Source organism: Trichophyton rubrum (assembly GCF_000151425.1).
Source record: "Trichophyton rubrum CBS 118892 genomic scaffold supercont2.11, whole genome shotgun sequence".
Taxonomy (NCBI): domain Eukaryota; kingdom Fungi; phylum Ascomycota; class Eurotiomycetes; order Onygenales; family Arthrodermataceae; genus Trichophyton; species Trichophyton rubrum.
In genome coordinates this window covers 596,816-617,123 of record NW_003456418.1, presented here as the reverse complement: position 1 = coordinate 617,123, position 20,308 = coordinate 596,816, and the positions used below count along the sequence as shown (strand labels likewise).

Genomic DNA, 20,308 nt, shown 5'->3' with positions numbered 1-20,308 from the left:
TCATCGTCAGCCGGGGCGGCGCACTAGCAGGGCGGAAGCTGGAAGACGCGAAAACCAGTAAGGAGTGCCATGGCCTGCAAGTCTTGCTTTGACTAACGGCCCAAGGATATCGTACAGCCGGTTTCGCTATCGGATATCGGCAGTCCAGAACCAGAGAGATGTGCTTAAGCGGGAGTTATGGCATTCAAGGCGACAGAGAGCCGTATATAGGACATATGTTATCGCTTCTCTCCTGTCCATTCACTGTTGGGAGTCGTCGAAGACAGGCATCAGGGATGCTTTAGGCGCGGTCAGTCCAGCCTGGAACTTGAGCTAGCCGCCGTATGAGGATGCGGCTTTCGCTTTCGGGTCATTATTATTAAGAAAAACTCCGTTTGGAAAAGGTGATGCTTCAGTGGTGAGTATTTATAGCTACGTTGTTTTGTCACTACCGAGCCTGTGTTTCATTGGCATGGAACCGAAACTTAACTCACGTTAATTTAGTTGCCTAATTACTTAACTGTGCATGGAAAAATCGTTAGCATCTTCATTGAACCTGCTGTGACTGACCAGAACTCTGAAGTTCATGGAATATGGGAAATATACCCTCAATATAAAACAAAGCAGCGGATTCAGTAACTACCCGACCAAGAAGCCCACAAGCCGTATCAGTCAGTCAACGGTGTGGGAGATACCTATAAGATAGTAAGTACCACCAGGTTCAAGAACTACGCGTTTTTGCGTATATTTTTTTGATCTGCTGCCGTCTTGTATCTAACTAGTTATCAATTTCCGGACACAGAAGACAAAATGCTTCCGGCCCTCTTCCACCTAATCAGGAAGCCAAAGTTTGAGTCCTACATGTTGCTCATACTCTCGCCGGAGCAGCACCTGACATACGTCCATACATACCCTGGCCTCCGGGGGCATATTGATACTGAAGTGAAACAGGAAACTACTTCGATACTTCCGTGCTTAGTTGATTTTGAATCTCGCATTCAACTAGGCAAGCTCGCAGTGCCTTTGCCAGAAGACCAAAATCTGGAGGATATCATTGACCGACTTAAAGAATGCTGTCAAAAGGCGCGAAAAACTAGTATTAATCATTCAGAAGACAGTGCTCTCTTACCTGACAAGGCTAAATTACAACGAGTGCTTGGTCTCTGTGAGCAAACACTCAGACAAGGATTCAGTCTGCTCAAGGAGAGAGAAACAACCCCTGATGCTACAGCGAAGTTTTATACCGTCAATCTTGTGCGAATATCAAAACCAGAACAAGGAGTGGTTTCGGATCTTCATATGAAAAGTATTTCAGTGAGGATGAAAAATATTGCGGATAGTTAACGTTTGAATTCAGTGGACTTCGTACTGATATTGCGGTATGCCTTGTTTCCGACACTTGGTGCATTAACGCTCTTTTGTTGTATATTCAACAAGTTACTTTCGGAAATGAACTTTCAGGCCGTGGACGCAGAGTTGCTGGTAATTAGGGCATCATACTCCATGGAGATACGTCGACCCATTGTGGCTAGAAGATACAGGCGAATGACGACCGACAGATTGAACTTATGACCCTTCTTTACATAAAGATGGGCGATGCCCGGCTTCCCAGCGACAGATCAATAGACTGATCTCGTGGTACGGCGCTCAACTTTGATACCCGGCATTAATAATCATAGGCCCTGGGCGCTTTTCTGGTTCCGGTAGCTGAGATATGGTACACCTCACGTTAGGGTGCGAGTGTAGACTGTTTACGGTCCCTCTGTTCATGCCGAAGGCTGCACACGCAGCCATAGCTATTGGTAATTCAGTTTCTGATGACTCGTTTGTGATAAACAGCTGAGTACACGCAATTCTCCTAGCTATTAATGAATTTTTATTTATTTTGCTTACGTATAATGTACTATTTTTGCTCCCATGCCCTCTAATGATTAAATTATAGCCATGGGAAACTCGCTTGTTGCTCAGCCTTCACTGCTGACTGTGCGTCGTTTTCTCATAAGACGAGGCATTCCCATCTTTGACTAAAGCTTTTGATAATACCCGAGCTTTTGATTTCAGCATTACAGAACCCATTTTTATATACTTCGAGATGGTAGCAAGACGACAAGCGCCTGAAGATCCCATAGCTATACCTCCCGCTGTGCAACCACCGCTTCAAGCGACTCCGACGTGGCCGGCTAATTCAGCGATTCCTGGAGCTCCTATCAGCCAACGTCCTAATACAATCAATACGTGGACTGCGCTACCTGAAGCATCTCCTACCCCTCAATATGTTCCTGGAGATAGAATGACCAGTGTCGTGCCAATACTCACATCTCCAACTGGGACTAAGCATCCGAAAGCTACTGAACAATATCCTCCTACCACTGCAACTTACAGCCAGCCTACAGAGAGCCTCCAACCTAGCCATCCCCCTTTACATAGAAACCCCAAACAACTGGCTTCAGTACTGGAATACTGACTGGTGCGATTGGCGGTTCTGTTGCTGGAAGTGCGCTTCTAACTCTCATTGCTGCGTACCTCTTCTTTGGCCGCCGGAAATCGAGAGGGGAGAGCAACCTTGAAGGCAGGCAGACAAAAGAACCGTTGGGGGACAAGAACTACGATATTGAAACAGCTAGCTCCCGGGACCATTTGAGTAGCAATCTTCCATTTGCCTGGACTACAGATAAGACAAACGCAGTTGGTTCTCTTGATATACACGCGGAGCAAAGTGGTTTAAGAAACTATATTCCTACTCCAGCGGATAACAAGACAGTGGAGAGCCGTATCTTGACCGTCTTTGATCATCCTGCCCTCCATATCAAGAATTACTACATTTTCAGCTCACCTTCGAATTCTGAATCTGAGCATTTATCTCAATATGTAGCTATGCTTAGCAGCTACAATTCTTCCTTTCTGTCAGCGCCAGTTGTCTCTCTACTATCCCAATCCAATGATCGAGAACCAATCATAAAGCATTGCCTGCTTTAGTCTCTCATTCTAGCTACCTTTCATGCTGCCCTATTTGCTTCCGGATCTGAAGTAACTTCATTCCTTCCACCTCCATTTACTGCCGCTAGGGATTTCCGTGATATGCAACTACAACAAGGTATGCACGCACAACGAGTTCAAGGATCAACAGAGTACAAAGTTAACCCTTACATTAGACCAAGAAGAAAGCCAGGTTCACTTCTACTGGAGAATGTTAACCGCAAGCAGTTACCGAGGTATGCCAGATGCACAAAAGCAAGCATACCTCTCCACCAGGGCTGAGAACATTTCGAAAGCCGTCGATGCTTTTACAGCTGCATTCCGACTATTCGCAAACCCTCAATATCTAGAGTCAGAGAGAATACGCCATCCAACCAAAGTAATGGAGGATACAGCAGAGCTAGGAATTTGGCTCTTTGAACAGCCGTGTGGGTTCGAGTTCATTTGGAGCAACTTAGCTGCTGGACAGGTTGTTATATCTCCTACGGTGGTGAAAGTGAGTGATGAACATGGGGAACTGCTACAAGCCACAAAGACTATAGTCAAGGCGGATACTTCATGTTATATCTAAGCCTCTGGGTTAAGTGACGAACGGAACACTTATTTATAGCTCCGATTAAGGCTGCCAGCGGGAATTTTTACCAGCACAATTGGGTGCCTGCAACTAGTTACTTGGGACATCAAATAAAATACAACTTATCCGATCGAAACTGCTATTAATTCATAGCAAGAGTTTGCATAATCGAAATAATAATGATAAAAAAATATCAAAAAATAATTCAAAACATACAACAGTCGGGATTCGCTGGTGGTCACCCACCCAACTACTAACCGACCGGCAAGTGGCTTAAGTACAGCTGAGCGGACGGGAAGCTCTGTTTTCCACTTCTTGTGGTCGTATGTACTTGACAAGTGGACGAGAGGATTGATATAGGGTTATTTTACCCGGCATGTAGCTAGCATCAATGCTGTGTGCAAGCACAGTTTACCATCAGAAGCAGATGTCAAGGAGTGTTTCATAAACCCAATCTATTCCCATATTATTGCCCATCTAACATGTAGATAACCGGTTAAGCAACAGTAAAACACTTCATCATATGTAACAGGAGACGGTGGGACTGGTAGCACATATCAAACAGTGGTGAAAAGACATGATAACCTTCAACAGAAAACATGGGCATATATCAACGCCATCGCCATGAAAGGGCAGGAAATAGTAATTAACACCCATTCCCGATGGGATAAGAAATGTGTAAAAATATCATTAGGGTGGGAAATGCTTCGCCAGGGGAGAGAGCTCATGATCTCCCAGCACTATCGATAACCATATTAACTTCCTTGATAGGATGTAGTAGCATGGGCGGCAAACACATCCTCCCTTCATTAGCCAGTTCGTATTCTTCACCGCCATCGTTGTTGGATCGGTAGCCTAGCCATCGTCGCCAGAGATTCTCCGAGTGGCCGGCAGAGTAATACCACGTCGTTCCTCTAAAATTATGTTCACGGTTACCGAAGACGGATGTCCTGGCTCCACCAGTTGCGCCGTTGCGGCCTGCATTAAAGACTGACTCGAGGTAGGCAGTTGGCCATCGCCGGTCAATGTACACTGAATGAGGCACGTATACGGCTTTGTAGCCATGGTGAAGAGCAACTGTTGGTGGCCACATTTCGGAAAACATGTGATGTCGTTTCAGGCTGGTTTCTTTGTGCATTGTAAGTAGCAGTTTGCGGGAGAGACGTGAAGCTGCTATGATGGCTGCTCGTCGCGGTGGTGCTTCCTCGCTCTTGTTATATCCCGTAACATCATCCTTGAGTAGCCATGTGGTACCATCAGGGTCATAAAGAGGGTTGAGAACAATGAGGTCAGCTTCCTCGCCGACGCCCCATTCGAACTTGTCCTTCTCGTAAGTAGTTGGGGGGATGCCATCGTCTTCTAGCTCTAGCACATCATTTTCTGCTGGTGGTCGTTCGGGGCCCCAGATAGGTCTGTCCCCTTTCATTTCAGTTGGGCGATGACCATTTGGTCGTTCCTTGGATGCTGCGCTAAACATGTTATTAGGGCTAGCTGTTCCATGCTCAGTTTGCACCCTAACGGTATGGCGGAAATCTTCCCATGACCCATGCACAGAAGGGACATAGAACCGGCTGTTTCGTTCCCACAGCCCCTTCCTAGGCTGCTCTTTTGCCCATAGACGCATTTTGTTAAACAGATCGTACCAGTGACCCGTGTAGCGAGCATCCATCTCCCAATTCCAGAAGTAGTCGTATTCAGGATGTTGAAGGGCAAAGTACTGTACAGGCATAAATGTACTGCGATATACGCCATGGACAGGGAGGTTTCGAGCAAATGACTCTTCAAGACCGCCATAGATGAGGCCCATCTGTCTCTCAGACCAGAGCGTACCCATGCCCTGGAACTCTTCCGGTAGTGACTCCTGCAAAACACGATTATAAGTGTCCTCGTCTGACCAGATCTGAAGGTTGTCATCCTTGACATGGATCAGGAATTGAACGTCAAACTCCCCACCGGAAAAGAGCGACAGCTCCGTGATTAAGGAGCGTAGGTATAGGATAGTTTCCGTATCATACTTAAACTCTGACCAGGTTCTAATTATGACTGCGGTTCGAGGCAGTTTTGTAGTAGTAGGAGCCGTGGCGTTTTTTGGCGCACTATTTTGGGCGCTCTCTGCGCCACTTGGAGTTTCCTCACCTACAGACATGCCGAGGAATCTATCTGTCTTTGGAGCCGGGGGAAGGGAGAATCGATGACGGTTGTCGTGCTGACATTGCTTCTGCGCCTTGGCCCATTTGACCTTTCGATAGTCAACTGGGGAAGTATTCTCCCACATATGGTCTACTTCAGACCTGTCGCCTTCCAATCCAGCTCCGGTACCGCCTGATCTAACTCCGTATCCGAGACCGTAAGGTCCAAGCCTGCCAAATCGATCATAGCATGCATTGGTTTCAAGTCCAATTAACTCATTAGAGCCTATGACACTATCGGGGAACCCTCTTGGGAGCCCGTCATATCGACGGACTTGGGGGACAGGGACCATTCTTTCAGGATCCATAAAGCAGTCAACTTTCCTGCCGTATTTTTCAATGTAACTCTTGGATGAGAACTCCGGATAAGGGTTGAAGGGCGTGCTTTTGACGACTCTATCCATGTCAACTGGCTCTTCGGCAGTAGAATTATCCTGTCCTTCTTTCTCGCCCGGGTATTCGGGGGCACTCTCGTTCTTTAGTGTTAAGGTTCGAAGTCCGCCATAGTATCTCAGTAAGAACGGGAAGCTCTCCCACTCAGGCGGCTGTGGTTTGAATATGTTTGGCGGCGGAGGAGCTGGAATCTTGAATATTGCCTGGGACAGCGTGACTCTGAACAAGGTGAAGACAAAGAGTACCAGCCCCGCAAACACGCCCAAACAAACCCACCTCATAATAGAATTGGGGACTCTGTAGAGCTTTACTCCGGGCCTTCTCCTGTATTTTGATTGTGAGAGAAACGGTCTGGATGCTGAGGACTCCGAGGCCGATGTTGCATAGGAAAACTCTGAATGGGAGCCGTATTCTTCATCATAGTCATAAGGGGAGTATTTCTCAGTGTCAATCTTGATTTGAGGGCCAGAGGACGCTCTTGAAGAGCCCGACGTTGATCTGGGTGCCATATTGCTGGTGAGAATTTGAAAGGAGTAATAGTGAACCAGCACTTCAATTGTCCATCTGGGGGATTGGAAAGGGGGTGTTGTTGATCTTCCAGGGTGGAGTGGCAAGACAAGGAGGCAGGAATACGGGGTACTCCGTAGACGGCGAGGAGATTTCGACAAGGCGACAATTAGATGAACAGTGGCCGAATTGGGATGAAGGTGTTGCAAACGTAGGTGAATTCAACGGCTATGGCAGTGGACGAGGAAAACCCTCAAGAGTCTGGGTGTCAGATTTGACTTGCGCGTCGCACGGCTTGAATATCCAAACATGATCTCATAAAGCCGAAACTTTTTTGCTTTTAAGGCCCGAGTGTTTACAAAAAGTGGGACATGGAGTGGTGCTTATCGGGGATCTAGCCAATCATAATATTATTTTCTTATTAGTCATCATTTCCATGGCAACTGGACCCACTAGTCCCAGATAGGGCGGGATATCATGTGATAGAAGATATTAGTAATATTTCACGTGATGCTTTTTTTTCGTTCTTGGTTGGAGATTGGAGAAAAAGGACGTGATGGGAGATATAAAACGAGAGATGAAGAAGCTGATAAGGAGGCAACATGACGGAGATAAGAAGAGCTTTATTAGAAATATTTGACAGCGCATAAGCTGGTAGAGTCGTGATCGTTGGTTTTTGATGCCTGAAACCTGACGGCATTCACTGCTTACACTTGCCCTGAGGGCTCTCCAGCATCGCCTGGGCCTGTTCAAGACTGTCGACGACGATCTTATAACCACCAGCCAGACCAGCAACGAGCTTCTCTCCGTCCTTACAGTCTCTCTTCAGCGTCGCAGCATAGGGCTGTTGAATATCATTAGCCGACTTATCAGGAACAAGAAGAAAGGAGCAGGACAGAACCGACCTCTATCCCATACCTGACAAGGCGAAGGTTCCATCCCATAGACGGCCCCAGACGGTCAATATTCTTACTGCAGAACACCGCCGGGTTGGTAGCATCATGCGAGAGCGTCGTCATGGCGTCAAAGTACTGCCAAATAAATATCGTCAGTACTCCGTACGGAGTATTGAGGCGTTAAAAAGACGACCAAAGTATGAGATGAGATCCAACTTACGCCCTTCAAGGCACCAGCCAACTGATGACACTGCCCTTTGTTCTGAACCGGGGTCAACTTTTACTCTCTAAATTCATTGTAGCTGGCTGCATTGCGCACTTACGCTCTGGCTCTGCACCGTCAGCCCAGTCATGGCAGCCTTTGCTTCGTCTGCCGCTCTCGCCGTTGCAGAGTTGATATTCGATATAGCTGCTTCGGGCCCTTCACTGAGAGCCTGTGGGAACTTGGAGTGGTAAGCTCCAGCAGCAGTCGTAGCGACGCGGAGAGTCTGGATGGCAGACTGCTCGAAGGCGATAGTGGGGACGGCAAGCATCAGCGGGACGACGAGGAGGGAAGCCAGCTTCATGGTGGACTAGTTGACTGTCTGGCTGGCTGGTTGTTGAGTAGTTGGATGCTGAACGCTGGACGCTGGACGCTTGACGGTCGTTAAGAACCATCGATGATGTAGGCGGAGGAGTGTACCTTTAAAAGAGGGACACAATCGCTACCCGAGCTGTGAATCCTGCGATGGCCTGCTACTGGTTACTGCGCGAGCAGGCTGGCTCGTCACCTGTGTAACTGACCAAGGGTCTCCCGTCAAACAAATAAATAGTCGGCTGTTGATCCCCTCTAGCTGCATAACTGGGCACTGCATAAAATATTATCGGGGTTGGTATCAGCGACGCCCGACTGAGAGGCATCTCCCACGATTCACGAACGACAAATGTACAAACAGCGAGAAACTCTTCCTCGAGACCTCTTTAGTCAGAAAGCAGTATTTCTTCGAGTCTCGAAGGGAAACGTAAACCCCAGCCATTTGATTCATATTCTTCGGCTGAACCACAAAGAAATTATGCATAGGGAGGGATGGCGCATGGAGGTATAAAAGTATAAAAATGAAGCAGCACTCTACAGTAGAAGAGCATGTTGCCTTATTTTACTCGCAGCAAACGGTAAACGGTAGCAAGATAAGTCGCACTTCTACTATGCCGCATATATTTAACGACCTAGGTGCGTCTCCGAGCAAAGGAACCCGGTTAGGTCTGGCGCAGAATCCCAAGTGACTCCGTGTATAAACACCTGCCATGCAATGTCAGGTCTAAAATACACTTTGTTTGCGCCTAAAGCCCTGGGACATGTGGATATATAAAATGGAGAAATAATAAGGAGAAAAACTCAGCACTTAAGCGCCGCTTTGGATGTGGCCATGCAAGACTAGCCATCCCCATCTCACGAGAAACCAAGGCCCTGTTAAAAAAGCTGCAAAGCACCACCCACTTATCAGATTGGTCTTTGGTATGGTTTTATCAGACTGGGCCCCGTCGAGATGATTTCTTGACCATCTATGTCCTATCCAGTGCCCGGGATCCCGAATCCCGAATCCCAAAGCCAAGCAAAGTGAGTAGTCGTCTTTGTATAAATTCTTCTTCACGACAAATGATGGGCTCGGTGATATCCGTGGCTCATCACTGACTCACTAACCTAGTTATTTATCAGATATCTTGGAGTCCCACAGGTGGCACAGAAATCTCTCCGTACCTCCGGAGCAGCTAGCCTGGTAGTTAGGCCAGCTAACTCAATTGATTCCCGGCCATTCTCGGCGTGAATAACCAAGAGTCATAACTAGCATAGTGAAGAAGATCTTCTGAGATTTGCCTATCCAGGGACTTGGGGAGTGATTTGATTGAGTGACCTGTAGCTGCGGGCTCCGCGGTTCCGCTGTTCAACCTTAGATAGTTTTATTATCCACCATTGGGAAGGCAATGTGGGAACCTGGTGCATCAGGAGTCGCCTCCCAACATTCATGAAGTGATTGATTGAATGAGTGTTCTAGACTGCTTGGCTACACATGTGAATGCTAAATAACCGACTAAGTAGTTATCTGGTCAACTTCCTGGCCAAGAAGATATCAAGTAAGTATGGCATTGGGCCCAAAGAGCGAGCCCACACAGGTAGCAGAATTGGTAACTTATCCCTTCTTGACAGAACAATACTCAAGCAATTAATGACTCGGTAAACGGGAGAGTGATCGACAAGGGCTGAACAAAGTGGTTAACCTAGCCTGTAAATGTGAGAATATCAAGTAGGTGAGTATCCTCATTCCCTTTGGCCAGTTCGAACAATCACGGTAGCATGTTACCCCAAATGTCTACAATTCGTCTAGAGAGAGCTAAAAGGTACCCACCGCAGGGTTCCTAAGCTACTTGTAGTCAAAGTTGACTGGGCTAGTCCGAGTATTTTGGTTGCTGGTATGTTATATAGCCTTTGTGGAGATTCAAGTAGGCCAGGTCGCCTGGTTGAAATGCCTGGTGCTTGTGTCTCTGGCCATACTTTCTTCATAAAGACAGCAGCCCATTTCAGCGAGTCAGTTGCGTCTACCCTACAGATGAAGTCTTGCTTAGCTGGCAGCAGGTTGTGTAGCAGGGACAAGGGAGTAAGCAGCTGGATGTCGAACATCAGGGTAAACGCCATTAAGTTGCAGCTCCGTATAAACGCAAGTCCATGATGAACAAGAGTGAGCTGCCGCGCAGGTTCCCTACATAAAGCACCCCATGGCTCATCTGGTGGCCGGCGATTGGGAGTTGTATCGATTGGTCTGGGACGAAGAACTCGTTTGTCATCGGCTATGGTTCAGTCGAGACCGGCATTCCCAACACCCCTTTACAGCCTTATCAGTTCCGAAAACCACGGCAAATCTCTCAGAAAGCCCTAGTACTGCACTGGCTAAAATAATCTCATAAACAGCTAGTGTTCGTTGGAGGTGTCTGATGGATAAAGAGAGATGTGGAGGGTATTGCCCCTGGTGCTGGAGTACATATGTTCTATAGAGTGTGGCTGTCCCATGATTATGTGGTAACTTTTTCGCAGGCCAAAATGTGTGTGAGGCGTAAAGTATAAGGTCCGTCAGTCTCCCTGCGGGCTCCCAGAGGCCTATGTCTCCACATTCCCAGTAGCCATGAGGGGAGCAGCCCATCCTATGCGAATTATGTAAAATGGATGTCTCAAATATATGTGGTCTAGTATTCCGAAGATCTGTAATAATTAATAATATCCACTCTGGGCTATAGAGGATGTCGAACTCATCGTGTAAGCCGCCAAGCCGAAGACGTAAGATAAAAGCAGATGTCAGAGATTCGGCGGTCAAAAGCTGCTTTATATACCTATAAGATGGGCCATGCTAGAATCACATCAACCACAAGGTGCTAGTAATAGTGGCATCCTTTCAAGTGACTATCCTGTGGGGCTTATTGGGCAGGATAAGAGATAAAGCAAAAGCCCGGCTGTGTCTGCCGTCTTGTTATGTATCAATATCCCTTGACGCTCTCCTTTGTCCGTCCTTTTTTTCTATCTTCTTCTCTTTTTCTTCACTTTTTCTGCTTTTTTCTTCCTTTTTTTATGCTTCAAAACGCCAAGAAAGTCAAAGCTCCAATTATGTCATCACCTGAAACAAGCTAGTCCTCTTTGGGACGTCTCTCTCAGCCATCCCTGTCTTATCTAAGCGCCCGCCGTATAAGAAAAGGAAGTAAAAAACGAAGACTCGAAGAAAGACGAAGAAAGACGACGAAGAAGGAAAAAGGACGAAGAGAAAAGGACGGCGATGGCAAAGGCGGGAGAGGCGGCCAAGACGATAGACCATGGCTGAGAGGAAATCGAGACTCGCAGGGCAAACGCATGAGCGGATCTCGTGGGAGCAAGTCAGAGTCGGGTAGCTCGCACGGAGTATAAAAATAACTTAACTAACCCCCCCAGCTTGCCCGGGGCCCAGCAGGAGCGCTAGCCAACCAGCAGGCCGTCCGCTGGCTCTAAGCGCCCGCACTGCTCAGGGGGGCAAACGGGCTAACGGGGGGGGATGCGTCCGGCCTATCCCTAGCTGCAAATCAACGGCGGGCCTGCGAGTGGATGCAGCTGGGCAGGCCTATCGTAGGCGCCGAGCAGGGAGCTTCACCATGATTTGGAAACAGCCCCCCATCGAATGGGCGAAATGGGCGTCGCTCTTTCACGGCGCTTTGGAAACGTAGTTAAAAGTTGGGCTGGCTGGCGGGTTTCAAGGTCTATATAAGGAGTGAAGTCGATGGCTTCAGACTGGCTGTCTCTCTCTCTCTCTCTCTTTGTTCTTTGCTTGAATCATCATCATCATCAGTGAATTAATCAACTAACTGGTCAGCTAGTTACACGAAGCGGCTGGCGGTCGTCCCCTTCTTCACCTTGTTTTGATTCCCTTAAAGAAGCTGCTTCTCACTTCTCTTCCTCTGCTTCTTCTTCTCTTCTTCTTCTTCTTCCCTTCTTCTTCCTGCAACAAACAACTACCAGCATCTTCAGCTTCACAGTCTAATACATACCCTTAATACTGCACATCTACCACCCTCACAAGCATCATCAGCCAGCATGAAGGCCTCTCTTTTCCTTGCCTGCTCGGCCTTGGGCCTTGCTTTGGCCACTCCCACCCAGGACGCCCCTGAGACTGTCAACAACCCCCTCGGCGTCGTGTACCAGGCCAAGTTGCCCGAGTCCAGCAGAACCGGTATCAGAGGAACTATCAATGCTACTGCTCATAGTTCCGGCAGAGGTGTTGTGTTTACTCTCGATCTCTGGGGCTTCGACATGACAGAGGGTCCATTCCGTAAGTTACATACATGCTTCGACCATACAAACAAACAAACAAACAAACAAGATAGTTAAGCTAACAACAACAACAGCATACCACATCCACGTCGATCCAGTCCCAACAAATGGTAGCTGCGGACCAACCCTCGACCATCTTGATCCCTTCATTCGTGGCCAGACACCTCCATGCGATGACACTCTTCCTCAGAGCTGCGAGGTAGGAGACCTCAGCGGCAAGTACGGCAGACTCAGGACCTCTAGCATGGAGGAACACTTCCACCAGAAGTTCCATGACCTCTACACCTCTACTAAGTCTGGCCTGGGCACTTTCTTCGGAAACCGTTCCATTGTCATCCACGCTAAGAACAGTACGCGCCTCACCTGCGCCAACTTCACCCTCGTCGAGCAACCAGGCACCTCCACTAGTTATGTGCCTCGTCCTACTGGCACAGCTGGCACAGGCATCATCTCTAGCATTTTCCCTACTGGTACTGGAGCTATCAGCACCAGCGGTCACCCTCCTACAGTCTCTGCCACTTACACTCCAACCCCTACTCCTTCTCCTCCAGCCCAGAATAACGGAGCAGGACGTCTCGTTGGCTTCTCCCTTGGCGCTATCATGGCTGCCTTGGTCCCTTTGGCTGTGTAGACTACGGCATAGACAGACTCATGCATGCATAAAAGGAGGCTTTTTTGTTTCCTTCTTTCTCTTTCCCTGCACTTTCTTCCCCGGATTGTTACCCCTAACAAAAATAAACCAAACACACACACAAAAAAAAAAAAAAAATAAAAATAAAAATAAAAATAAGGACCCTCTCTTCATCTTCCACAGGTTCGAATGCCCGAAAAATAATGCATCCTTTTCTCTTCCTTACCCCACCTGTATACCCTTATTTCTTTCACCCCTTTCCATCACTTGTTCTATTTGTCCTCGTCCTCTTTCTATACTAGATTAATGGTCTTCCATGGGTACCTAGAGGCGGCGAATTTCGGCGACAATGGAGCCAGGTTGTGTCATGGCAGTTACGACTTCTCTCTTACTCGTTCCCCTAGCTAGATAATGATAATCGAACCCAGCCGCATAATTTAACTTGCTTATACCTAGTAACCAATGTGTACCTACAAGCTCCAGCTCCCAGTAGAAAGGAAGATATATCTGAGCCTAAGCCATGATTCACCAAACGGGTACCTCTTTTAGACCTGTTTGTAGCAGTTTGCATACAGCAAAGTGGAGCATATTGCTTAGCTGGACGAACATATGACGGCGTATATGATTTTGGTAACTACATGTCGCCCTTGAAATTACGTACTTTTCATTGACTATTAGAATTTATCTCTATTTGGGGAATAATATACCGTATCTGGGCTAGACGTCCTAAAATACGAACTAAGGTGTCAAAATTTCACTCCCTGGTCATGTCTATAGCCTGGCTGTGGACATCTTCCTGTCAATATCGCCAGAAAGAACAAGACGAATCACTCGAAGAAACTATCACTATTGTTTTCAACAATGCACAAGCAAAAATTCCGGGGTCTGTCATGAAACTACACTGTTGGGCGGAGGACTCCTGAGCCATTGCATTGTATATGCATACATAATGTGGCTTGAAATTCCCTGGGCAGCTTCAGCTCCTTTGAGACAACATCAGTGAAGCAGCCATCAGTCAATTTCCCGAGTATAGAATCAACCGCTTTAACTGCCCATGGCCGATACCCTCCAATGAGGGACAAGACGGAGGGCAGAGTTGGCGACATCTGCCATGTACTCGGTGGCCTGCAACTGTTCATCAGGGGTATGGGTTTGTGGACGGGTCTCTTTGCAGTTCGCAGTCGGTATATATAAAGCGGCCTGACTTTCTCCTTTCGATAGTAGATATTGTATACAATTATACAATAGCCGCTATAAGCCAACTGCATTATTCGGAATCCTAAATACCATTTCTATAGCCCTATCATACCCCAACAACCAGCAATTTCTCAGTCCCAATGGCTACGTCCCAAGATCAAGGGACCCAGGTAAGTTGAGCAGAGTTAATAAACCTCTCCTAACCCATTTCGACCGCCGAGGCTAATAGAAAACAAGACAACTTCGACAGTTATCCGAGGTAACTATACCTAATCCCATGCTAATGACCAAAATAGCTAATATCAATCCAAGCAGGTCGTAAATGGACCGACAACGAGGAAGCTTGGCTTGTCGTCAACTCTATGAAAGATGTCACATCCGCATGGCTCCATGCAAACTTCCCCTTCGCAGGTCGTAGTCTGAATAGTATCATAGGCCATCTAGCAGACATGCGCCTTCATGGTCGCCTATCCCGTAAATGGCGCAGTAAGACCTGGAATGATGAGCCGCCATATACCCTCCGTGAAGACATCGAGATCATGCAATGGCACGTCTGGGGCCGCGAGCACATCGACCCGCAGATATTTGTCGACAATCAGCGTGCTGGCGGCAGCGTAATTGCTAGAGCAGATTACCTGTGCAAGGACCCTGAATTAGTTCGAAAAGTCAAGGAGGCTGAAGAAGCTGCTCGTCAGGCGCTTGAAGCCAGGGATGAAGCATGGTATGACGCAGCGGAGGAGCCTTCTGAGGAAACCATGGACGCCAGTGCGCTGAGAATGATGAACCGAATTCTCTTTCGGACAGAAAGCGATACCATAGTTAAGATTTGTGACGCTATTTCTCAATCTCTTTCAAATAGAGAGGATTTTGAAGATGATGACGATGAAGAGGACGAAGAAGGGGAGGAAGAAGTTGAAGCCGAGGACGAGGAGGACGCAGCATGAGGCGCATTATAGCCTCAATAGTTATTTTCATCAATGATATAAGGAAATTGTCGTAGACAGCTGTTATATCAGCCCGCCAGGGTATATCTCCTTCCCCACCCACGAAGTCTCCTTGAATTTTATGGAGAATATCGGCTTATAGATAGTTCCTCGGGGTAGTTGGGCCATAGTTGCCAGCCGTAAGATATGCTGGAAAAAGTTTGTGATGACGCCGTTAGTCTCCAGAAATTTGGGTATAAACAACAGAGAAAGTGATTCTAGAGACGTAGGAGCTAAAAGACAAGTGATAAACCAGAAACATCTTGTAGCATAGTTGCAGGCTCTGTTTCGGATGATTTGTGGGGTGCAGGGAGGTTGAAATGTGGTTGTGCCCGGCGGCAAGAGAGTTTCGGGATGACGTAGGTAAGAATCTTTGGCTCTCCACCGTGGATCCATTGAGAACCACCCGGGGAGTATAAACAAAAAAAAAAAAAAAAACGAAGCAATAAATAAATATTTCAAATCATTTGGAGAAAAAAGTTATTCTGTTTCGGTCAATTTCAAGACATCTACCTCTTTAATCTTTTGTGCGGAGTAGCTTTGCGGTCTCTTATTATTAGCACGGACTGTATTTTTGCTTCAGCTAACTGGCTTGTTACTCTATGTGTAATATAAGCTAGCTAAGATAACCAGATAACCTCGTGGCGCCTGTATAACTCTGCTATCTGCTGTCTAAACGGTAGAGAAACTATGTTGTGTGGCTGAAACAGTCGTCGGAAGAGTACAGTATTGCCTCGTGGTCGAATGATTTGTCCAGGCAATGGAAGGTCCCGTAGATGAAACATTAAATGAATAGATAAAGCAGAAGAAGAGGCCAAAAATAGGGGTGGGCGCTAATAAGGTAGAAGATGTAATAAGTGGAACAGGACGTACCGCAGAGACTGTCAAGGTCAAACAACGAGTACCATCGGGAGGTCAAGCAAGTCAGATCTGAAAAAGCGGTAAGCTGTTTCGGATAGTAGCCCATAAATGAGAGCGGCAGAAGTAAAGAGGGCAAGGGAGGGAAGAAAGGAAAGTCGGAATGAAGTGATTACGCCTCTTGGGCCCAGCGCTGCTCGCGAAGAGGCATTTTCTCGCCGGCCTTTGAGCGAGAGCCGTCTTGCTCATGCCTCCAGGCCCAGTACTCTGCGAGACGCTGCTCAGCGTAAGAGGCGTAGTCAAAGTCAATTCTGGAGATAGTTGCTTGAATTAAAGCCCAGACGCCCCTAGAAGTGATATGTTAGTATGGTGTCTGTGTATGAATGTGTGATAAGGTCTAACATACCAGTAAAAGCCAGGAAGACCACGATAGCGATCAACGTCAGCGAAAAGGCTGTCGACAGTCTTCTGCTTGGACTCAGGGAGCTCTCTGTGCTGGGCGAAACTATCGACGTATTCCTCTAGAAAACTTCGGCGAATAGATCGAGTTGGTAGCCTCGAGAAGTTGCAGTCATAGCCGGCCCACTCAGCAAAATGGTTGGCTAGCTCAAACGCAGCCGGCGACGGAATAGCGTACTCATAGTCAATGAAATCGACGGTTTCAGCGGCGCCATCCGCAAGAGTAGACTCCTTTGGTCGAGGCTGGATGATGACGTTGGCACTCAATAGGTCACAGTGGGCAAAGACCATCTATGTAGGTAGCAAGGTTAGCAAATATGGATCAATATAGTATATGATAGGGCCAGGGATAAAAAGTCTTACTCCTTCTTCACCTAGGCCAGATCCATCATCAAACTCAGAAAGTATTCTTTCATACTCCTTCTGAAGGTTCTTTCGTCGGGTCCGTTCCTGGCCCGTGCTCTTTGGCAATGCAAGGATCCAGTTCTGGAGCGTTGCCCAGAGGTTTGGCCCCTCGAAACGAGTGTTGATTGGTGTGATGTCATCTTCGACGGCGGTTGATTCCTGAACCGGTTTGATCTCGGAGTCACTGGAGCCTAGAGAGAGGGAATCGCCGTCCCGAGTCCCCGGTGAGGGTGCATCGGAGGGCGCATCACTGATGGGCAGAGCAGCATGCCATTGGCCAAGTCTACGAGCAACTCCGCGCCAAATGGCAGGCTTGGTGAGATCGTCAGGAGAAGCTGCTTGTCCACGGACAAATCGGTATAAGAGTCCGTTGGCGAACCGGGCGAGGAGAGGAGGAGCAAGGCCTCGAGAAGCGAGAAGGGCATGGGATTTTGTCTCCCCTATTGTAGACAATGAATGGGTTGCTGCGGGTTAGCCAGGCTGAAATAGAACAAAACGAGCAAGGTGATCAAAGCGCTCAGTGGGTTATCGCATAGGGAAGTCTAATGGAGCGCAGACATACGTTCTCTGTCTATGATGATTTCAGAATTATTTCCATATGCTCGCATCAACACAGCCTCTTTATCAATCTCTTCCTCAGACAGGTCAGGAGCCCTCAGGATGATTTTCAACAGCTACGATGGAAATTCGTCAGACCGGCGCAGGAGAAGCAGAGATGATGTATTTTATGAAGCAGCGGACGAACGACAGTCTACCATTCTCTCTGTCATGATGATATACATACCGTATTGGTGATCCCATCCGTGAAGCGAACAAACTCAATCCTACCTTGAGCATCCTTCCAGTGCGGGTTGAGCGTCAAGACGAGCCTCAAAGCCGATGCCTGCGAGTCAGCATGATTGTATGACAGCGGAATGTATCTGACTTCATGGCAGCCAACCGGCTGTGTACACGCAGAGGGCATTATTCTTGTGCTGGTGTGTGTATATAATATGTATGTATGTGTGTATGAGTGTTGTGATGTGTGTGCGTGAGAGAGACGATGGGCGATGTGATATGTATATTGAGAAGAGGTACAAATAAATAGGTGTGTGTCACCAGGCAGACCAGCTTCTCCGAAGACGACGACGAAAACAATATCAGCTCGCTTATCGTGGCTATCGGAAAATGGGATAGAGTGAGCCTTGGGGGTGTGGTGGAGGGCAGGGAGCAACTTTATGTGAGATGACGTTCTCGAGTGCGCCGTCCCCGCAGATGACTTTGCCTGGTTGCTGTGAATCGTGCGATCGACGGGCGGAGACTGATATGCCGGTAGTGCAGGGCAGGGTATATGTACCTTGACGAGTACAGGACCGGGAGGCAGGGCAAAAGGGTGAAGACGAGGACGGCGTCGCGTGTCACTTCTCGATATTAAAAGGAGAGCTGGCGATGTTCGACGTCGTTGGCCAAAAGCCAGGAAAGGCAAAAGGAGAGTGAAGAAAATAGGGTCTCGTGCCCACTTGCCGCCCTGAGCGCGCCTAGTCCCCTTTCGGACAGGACCCGCCTGGCCTTGGCGCCGCAAGCCGCACTAGCCGCAACCGGCGTGGTTTTCCGAGCATGTGAAAACCATTAGGTAATCAACCTGAGTCAGCTTGTATTTAGTAAGCATGACTTATGTAAGTAGTCATGTGATCTCCGCCCGGCCGGGGCTATAAAACTGCAAAATTTCAGCTTTTCGCTTCCTCTCTTTTTCTTCCTTTCTTTCCTCACATCAGTAGAGGTTTACTACATGTAAATTTCAATCCCGAGGCACCGCTACGGCGGCTTGCTGAAGGTTGCTCCATCTCACCATGGGTTTCCTTCCGTTCCCGGCTTCGGAGAGGAGATCTCGTCGTCCTTTTTCCCATACTTTTATGGCTGAGCGTTCATACTTCTCTGTTGGCTTAGTCGTGGAGGACACGATACATCCATCTTCAGAGCCATCTCCATGATGCAGGATATGTCTACTGGAAGAGAGGATCGGGGAGTTGGAGGTGCTGGAATTTTCAAGTGGTGAAAATTTCACACTTTTATTTTTGTGTGTTCGATAAAAAGAAAAATTATAAATGTCAATACAAAAAAGTTCAGATATATTCCACTATTCCTCACCAATTCGTTCACCTCGTTACTCGTACCATTATTTTCGCCCTCTCATGCTCGAAACTTGTGTTCTCATGCCCTTGTCGGTCGTCCGGTTTGAATGATCTCGCCTGTCCGTGGGTCGGTACTCCGCAAGGTCTGCCAGCTCTCCCCATTTGCCTTTGCAAGAGAGAACTCAAGTTTCGTCCCCATGATCTTGTAGCTCGATTTCTCTGTGTCAATTGGTGCAAATAGAGTCCAGGTCTCCTTGTACCGTTTGTTGTCCGCGGTGGGGAGGTCAAGCTCAATCGTGGTCGGCGATACAAAGTCCACTTTGGCAGCCTCTTTGTCTATCTTCTTGAGGTATACTGACGCGATCACTGTCGAGGAGGTTTGGTAATAGTCGGCCCTAATCATCACCAAGCATGTCAGTGCCTCTACTAAGTAGCAATAACCAAAAGCAGCTTGTAAAGGGGGAAAATTAAGCTCGACCTACCGCACATCATTAACCTTCTCTTCAGCAGACTTCTTTCCCTTGCCAATGAACAAATGGCGGTTCTTCGTCTTGCAACCAGGCATCTTCAGGAACTCGTCGAATTCCAGCACTCGCCTCTTACAGCAGCTCCACCCTTTGCTCCCCTCGTGGAAAACAGGATATCCGGAATGGTGAATGCATTCTTCTCCTTCCCTAGATCCAGACCCACCGTACGTCTTACCGCATCCTTTCCGACGACATGTTGCTCCCTGCTGTATCTCCAACGACGGATCGTCCGACTCGGACTCTGGCGGGGCGGGAGTGCCCGTGGGTGTAGGTGTGTGAGCTCCGGTTGCACTCAGCGAGGAAGGTAGCGCAGCTGATACAGCGATGGGTTTGGTCGTGCCAACGGGAGCATCTGCAGCAGGGGTCGATGCAGGGATACCAGCAGTCTCATTCTTTGGCTCAACTGGTGTATCGTCAACCGTAGAATGTTTGCCGGTCGTACACGGCGGGATGGCAAGAAATTCGTCAAAGGTCAGGACTCGGGTTTTGCAGCATTTCCAACCTATCTTGCCAGTCAGTAACTGCGGTCACCTAGGAGCCAACGTAAAAATAAGTAACACTCTCGACCCCGTGGTGAAGAACCAACCTTTCTGTCCCTCGTGGAATATTGGCGGGCCAGGATGGTAAACACACGACTCATCAGCGTCCGCGAACACCTTGCCACACCCCTTGTGAACACATTTCTGAGCCATATTGTCCGTGACGGTGGTAGCAAGCACAAATTGAGCCCTTCGCCAGGGATGGAGGGGTGCGTCCAAGTATATTTAAACTAATCCAGCTGAGGGCGGTGGTGGGCGAGCG

General features: G+C 48.0%; 9 protein-coding genes and 1 non-coding gene across 10 annotated transcripts; 4 read left to right on the top strand and 6 right to left on the bottom strand.

Moving 5' to 3' along the window:
* The first annotated feature begins 9 nt into the window (after positions 1 to 9).
* On the top strand, positions 10 to 1,372 carry TERG_07983 (uncharacterized protein). The gene is made up of 2 exons (XM_047748862.1): positions 10 to 684; positions 782 to 1,372. Exon 2 carries the CDS (start codon positions 790 to 792, stop codon positions 1,321 to 1,323), a length of 534 nt encoding a protein of 177 aa, XP_047604853.1. The 5' UTR covers positions 10 to 684; positions 782 to 789; the 3' UTR covers positions 1,324 to 1,372.
* A 699-nt stretch (positions 1,373 to 2,071) lies between these two features.
* Positions 2,072 to 3,526, top strand: TERG_07982 (uncharacterized protein; the record flags this gene model as incomplete). The annotated part of the gene is made up of 4 exons (XM_003231634.1): positions 2,072 to 2,281; positions 2,407 to 2,847; positions 2,956 to 3,073; positions 3,132 to 3,526. The coding sequence occupies 4 exons, from the start codon at positions 2,072 to 2,074 to the stop codon at positions 3,524 to 3,526; spliced, it is 1,164 nt and encodes a 387-aa protein (XP_003231682.1).
* Positions 3,527 to 3,738: 212 nt separating this feature from the next.
* TERG_10014 lies at positions 3,739 to 3,854 on the bottom strand. Its single transcript, XR_007130581.1, has one exon. It is a non-coding gene; the product is annotated as a 5S ribosomal RNA (ribosomal RNA).
* Positions 3,855 to 4,253: 399 nt separating this feature from the next.
* On the bottom strand, positions 4,254 to 6,620 carry TERG_07981 (uncharacterized protein; the record flags this gene model as incomplete). The annotated part of the gene is made up of 1 exon (XM_003231633.1): positions 4,254 to 6,620. One exon carries the CDS (start codon positions 6,618 to 6,620, stop codon positions 4,254 to 4,256), a length of 2,367 nt encoding a protein of 788 aa, XP_003231681.1.
* A 698-nt stretch (positions 6,621 to 7,318) lies between these two features.
* TERG_07980 (uncharacterized protein) lies at positions 7,319 to 8,274 on the bottom strand (the record flags this gene model as incomplete). Its single annotated transcript, XM_047748861.1, has 4 exons — positions 7,838 to 8,274; positions 7,735 to 7,776; positions 7,524 to 7,649; positions 7,319 to 7,462 (listed from the first exon to the last, which is right to left on the bottom strand). The coding sequence occupies exons 1-4, from the start codon at positions 8,078 to 8,080 to the stop codon at positions 7,319 to 7,321; spliced, it is 555 nt and encodes a 184-aa protein (XP_047604852.1). The 5' UTR covers positions 8,081 to 8,274.
* Positions 8,275 to 8,287: 13 nt separating this feature from the next.
* TERG_07978 (uncharacterized protein) lies at positions 8,288 to 11,462 on the bottom strand. Its single transcript, XM_047748860.1, has one exon. It carries the CDS (start codon positions 10,685 to 10,687, stop codon positions 10,331 to 10,333), a length of 357 nt encoding a protein of 118 aa, XP_047604851.1. The 5' UTR covers positions 10,688 to 11,462; the 3' UTR covers positions 8,288 to 10,330.
* Positions 11,463 to 12,099: 637 nt separating this feature from the next.
* TERG_08969 (uncharacterized protein) lies at positions 12,100 to 12,967 on the top strand (the record flags this gene model as incomplete). Its single annotated transcript, XM_003231628.1, has 2 exons — positions 12,100 to 12,334; positions 12,411 to 12,967. The coding sequence occupies 2 exons, from the start codon at positions 12,100 to 12,102 to the stop codon at positions 12,965 to 12,967; spliced, it is 792 nt and encodes a 263-aa protein (XP_003231676.1).
* A 1,071-nt stretch (positions 12,968 to 14,038) lies between these two features.
* Positions 14,039 to 15,108, top strand: TERG_07975 (uncharacterized protein; the record flags this gene model as incomplete). The annotated part of the gene is made up of 3 exons (XM_003231627.2): positions 14,039 to 14,151; positions 14,289 to 14,334; positions 14,461 to 15,108. The coding sequence occupies 3 exons, from the start codon at positions 14,039 to 14,041 to the stop codon at positions 15,106 to 15,108; spliced, it is 807 nt and encodes a 268-aa protein (XP_003231675.2).
* Positions 15,109 to 15,637: 529 nt separating this feature from the next.
* On the bottom strand, positions 15,638 to 17,933 carry TERG_07974 (uncharacterized protein). The gene is made up of 5 exons (XM_003231626.2): positions 17,654 to 17,933; positions 17,432 to 17,543; positions 16,828 to 17,309; positions 16,412 to 16,755; positions 15,638 to 16,352 (listed from the first exon to the last, which is right to left on the bottom strand). Exons 1-5 carry the CDS (start codon positions 17,831 to 17,833, stop codon positions 16,178 to 16,180), a joined length of 1,293 nt encoding a protein of 430 aa, XP_003231674.1. The 5' UTR covers positions 17,834 to 17,933; the 3' UTR covers positions 15,638 to 16,177.
* A 502-nt stretch (positions 17,934 to 18,435) lies between these two features.
* Positions 18,436 to 20,226, bottom strand: TERG_07973 (uncharacterized protein). The gene is made up of 3 exons (XM_003231625.2): positions 20,094 to 20,226; positions 19,463 to 20,009; positions 18,436 to 19,375 (listed from the first exon to the last, which is right to left on the bottom strand). The coding sequence occupies exons 1-3, from the start codon at positions 20,197 to 20,199 to the stop codon at positions 19,060 to 19,062; spliced, it is 969 nt and encodes a 322-aa protein (XP_003231673.1). The 5' UTR covers positions 20,200 to 20,226; the 3' UTR covers positions 18,436 to 19,059.
* Positions 20,227 to 20,308: the final 82 nt, after the last annotated feature.

Bases quoted from the DNA above. Each gene is read 5' to 3' on its own strand.
- TERG_07983 (XM_047748862.1), top strand. From the start codon at position 790: ATGCTTCCGGCCCTCTTCCACCTAATCAGGAAGCCAAAGTTTGAGTCC.
- TERG_07974 (XM_003231626.2), bottom strand. From the start codon at position 17,833: ATGCCCTCTGCGTGTACACAGCCGGTTGGCTGCCATGAAGTCAGATAC. The intron at 16,756-16,827 runs GTAAGACTTTTT...CTACCTACATAG, and splicing joins CTGGCCTAGGTGAAGAAGGA to ATGGTCTTTGCCCACTGTGA. The intron at 16,353-16,411 runs GTATGTTAGACC...TATCACTTCTAG, and splicing joins GGTCTTCCTGGCTTTTACTG to GGGCGTCTGGGCTTTAATTC.
- TERG_07973 (XM_003231625.2), bottom strand. From the start codon at position 20,199: ATGGCTCAGAAATGTGTTCACAAGGGGTGTGGCAAGGTGTTCGCGGAC. The intron at 20,010-20,093 runs GTTGGTTCTTCA...CTGGCAAGATAG, and splicing joins ATTCCACGAGGGACAGAAAG to GTTGGAAATGCTGCAAAACC. The intron at 19,376-19,462 runs GTAGGTCGAGCT...GGTGATGATTAG, and splicing joins GAGAAGGTTAATGATGTGCG to GGCCGACTATTACCAAACCT.
- TERG_07978 (XM_047748860.1), bottom strand. From the start codon at position 10,687: ATGGGCTGCTCCCCTCATGGCTACTGGGAATGTGGAGACATAGGCCTC.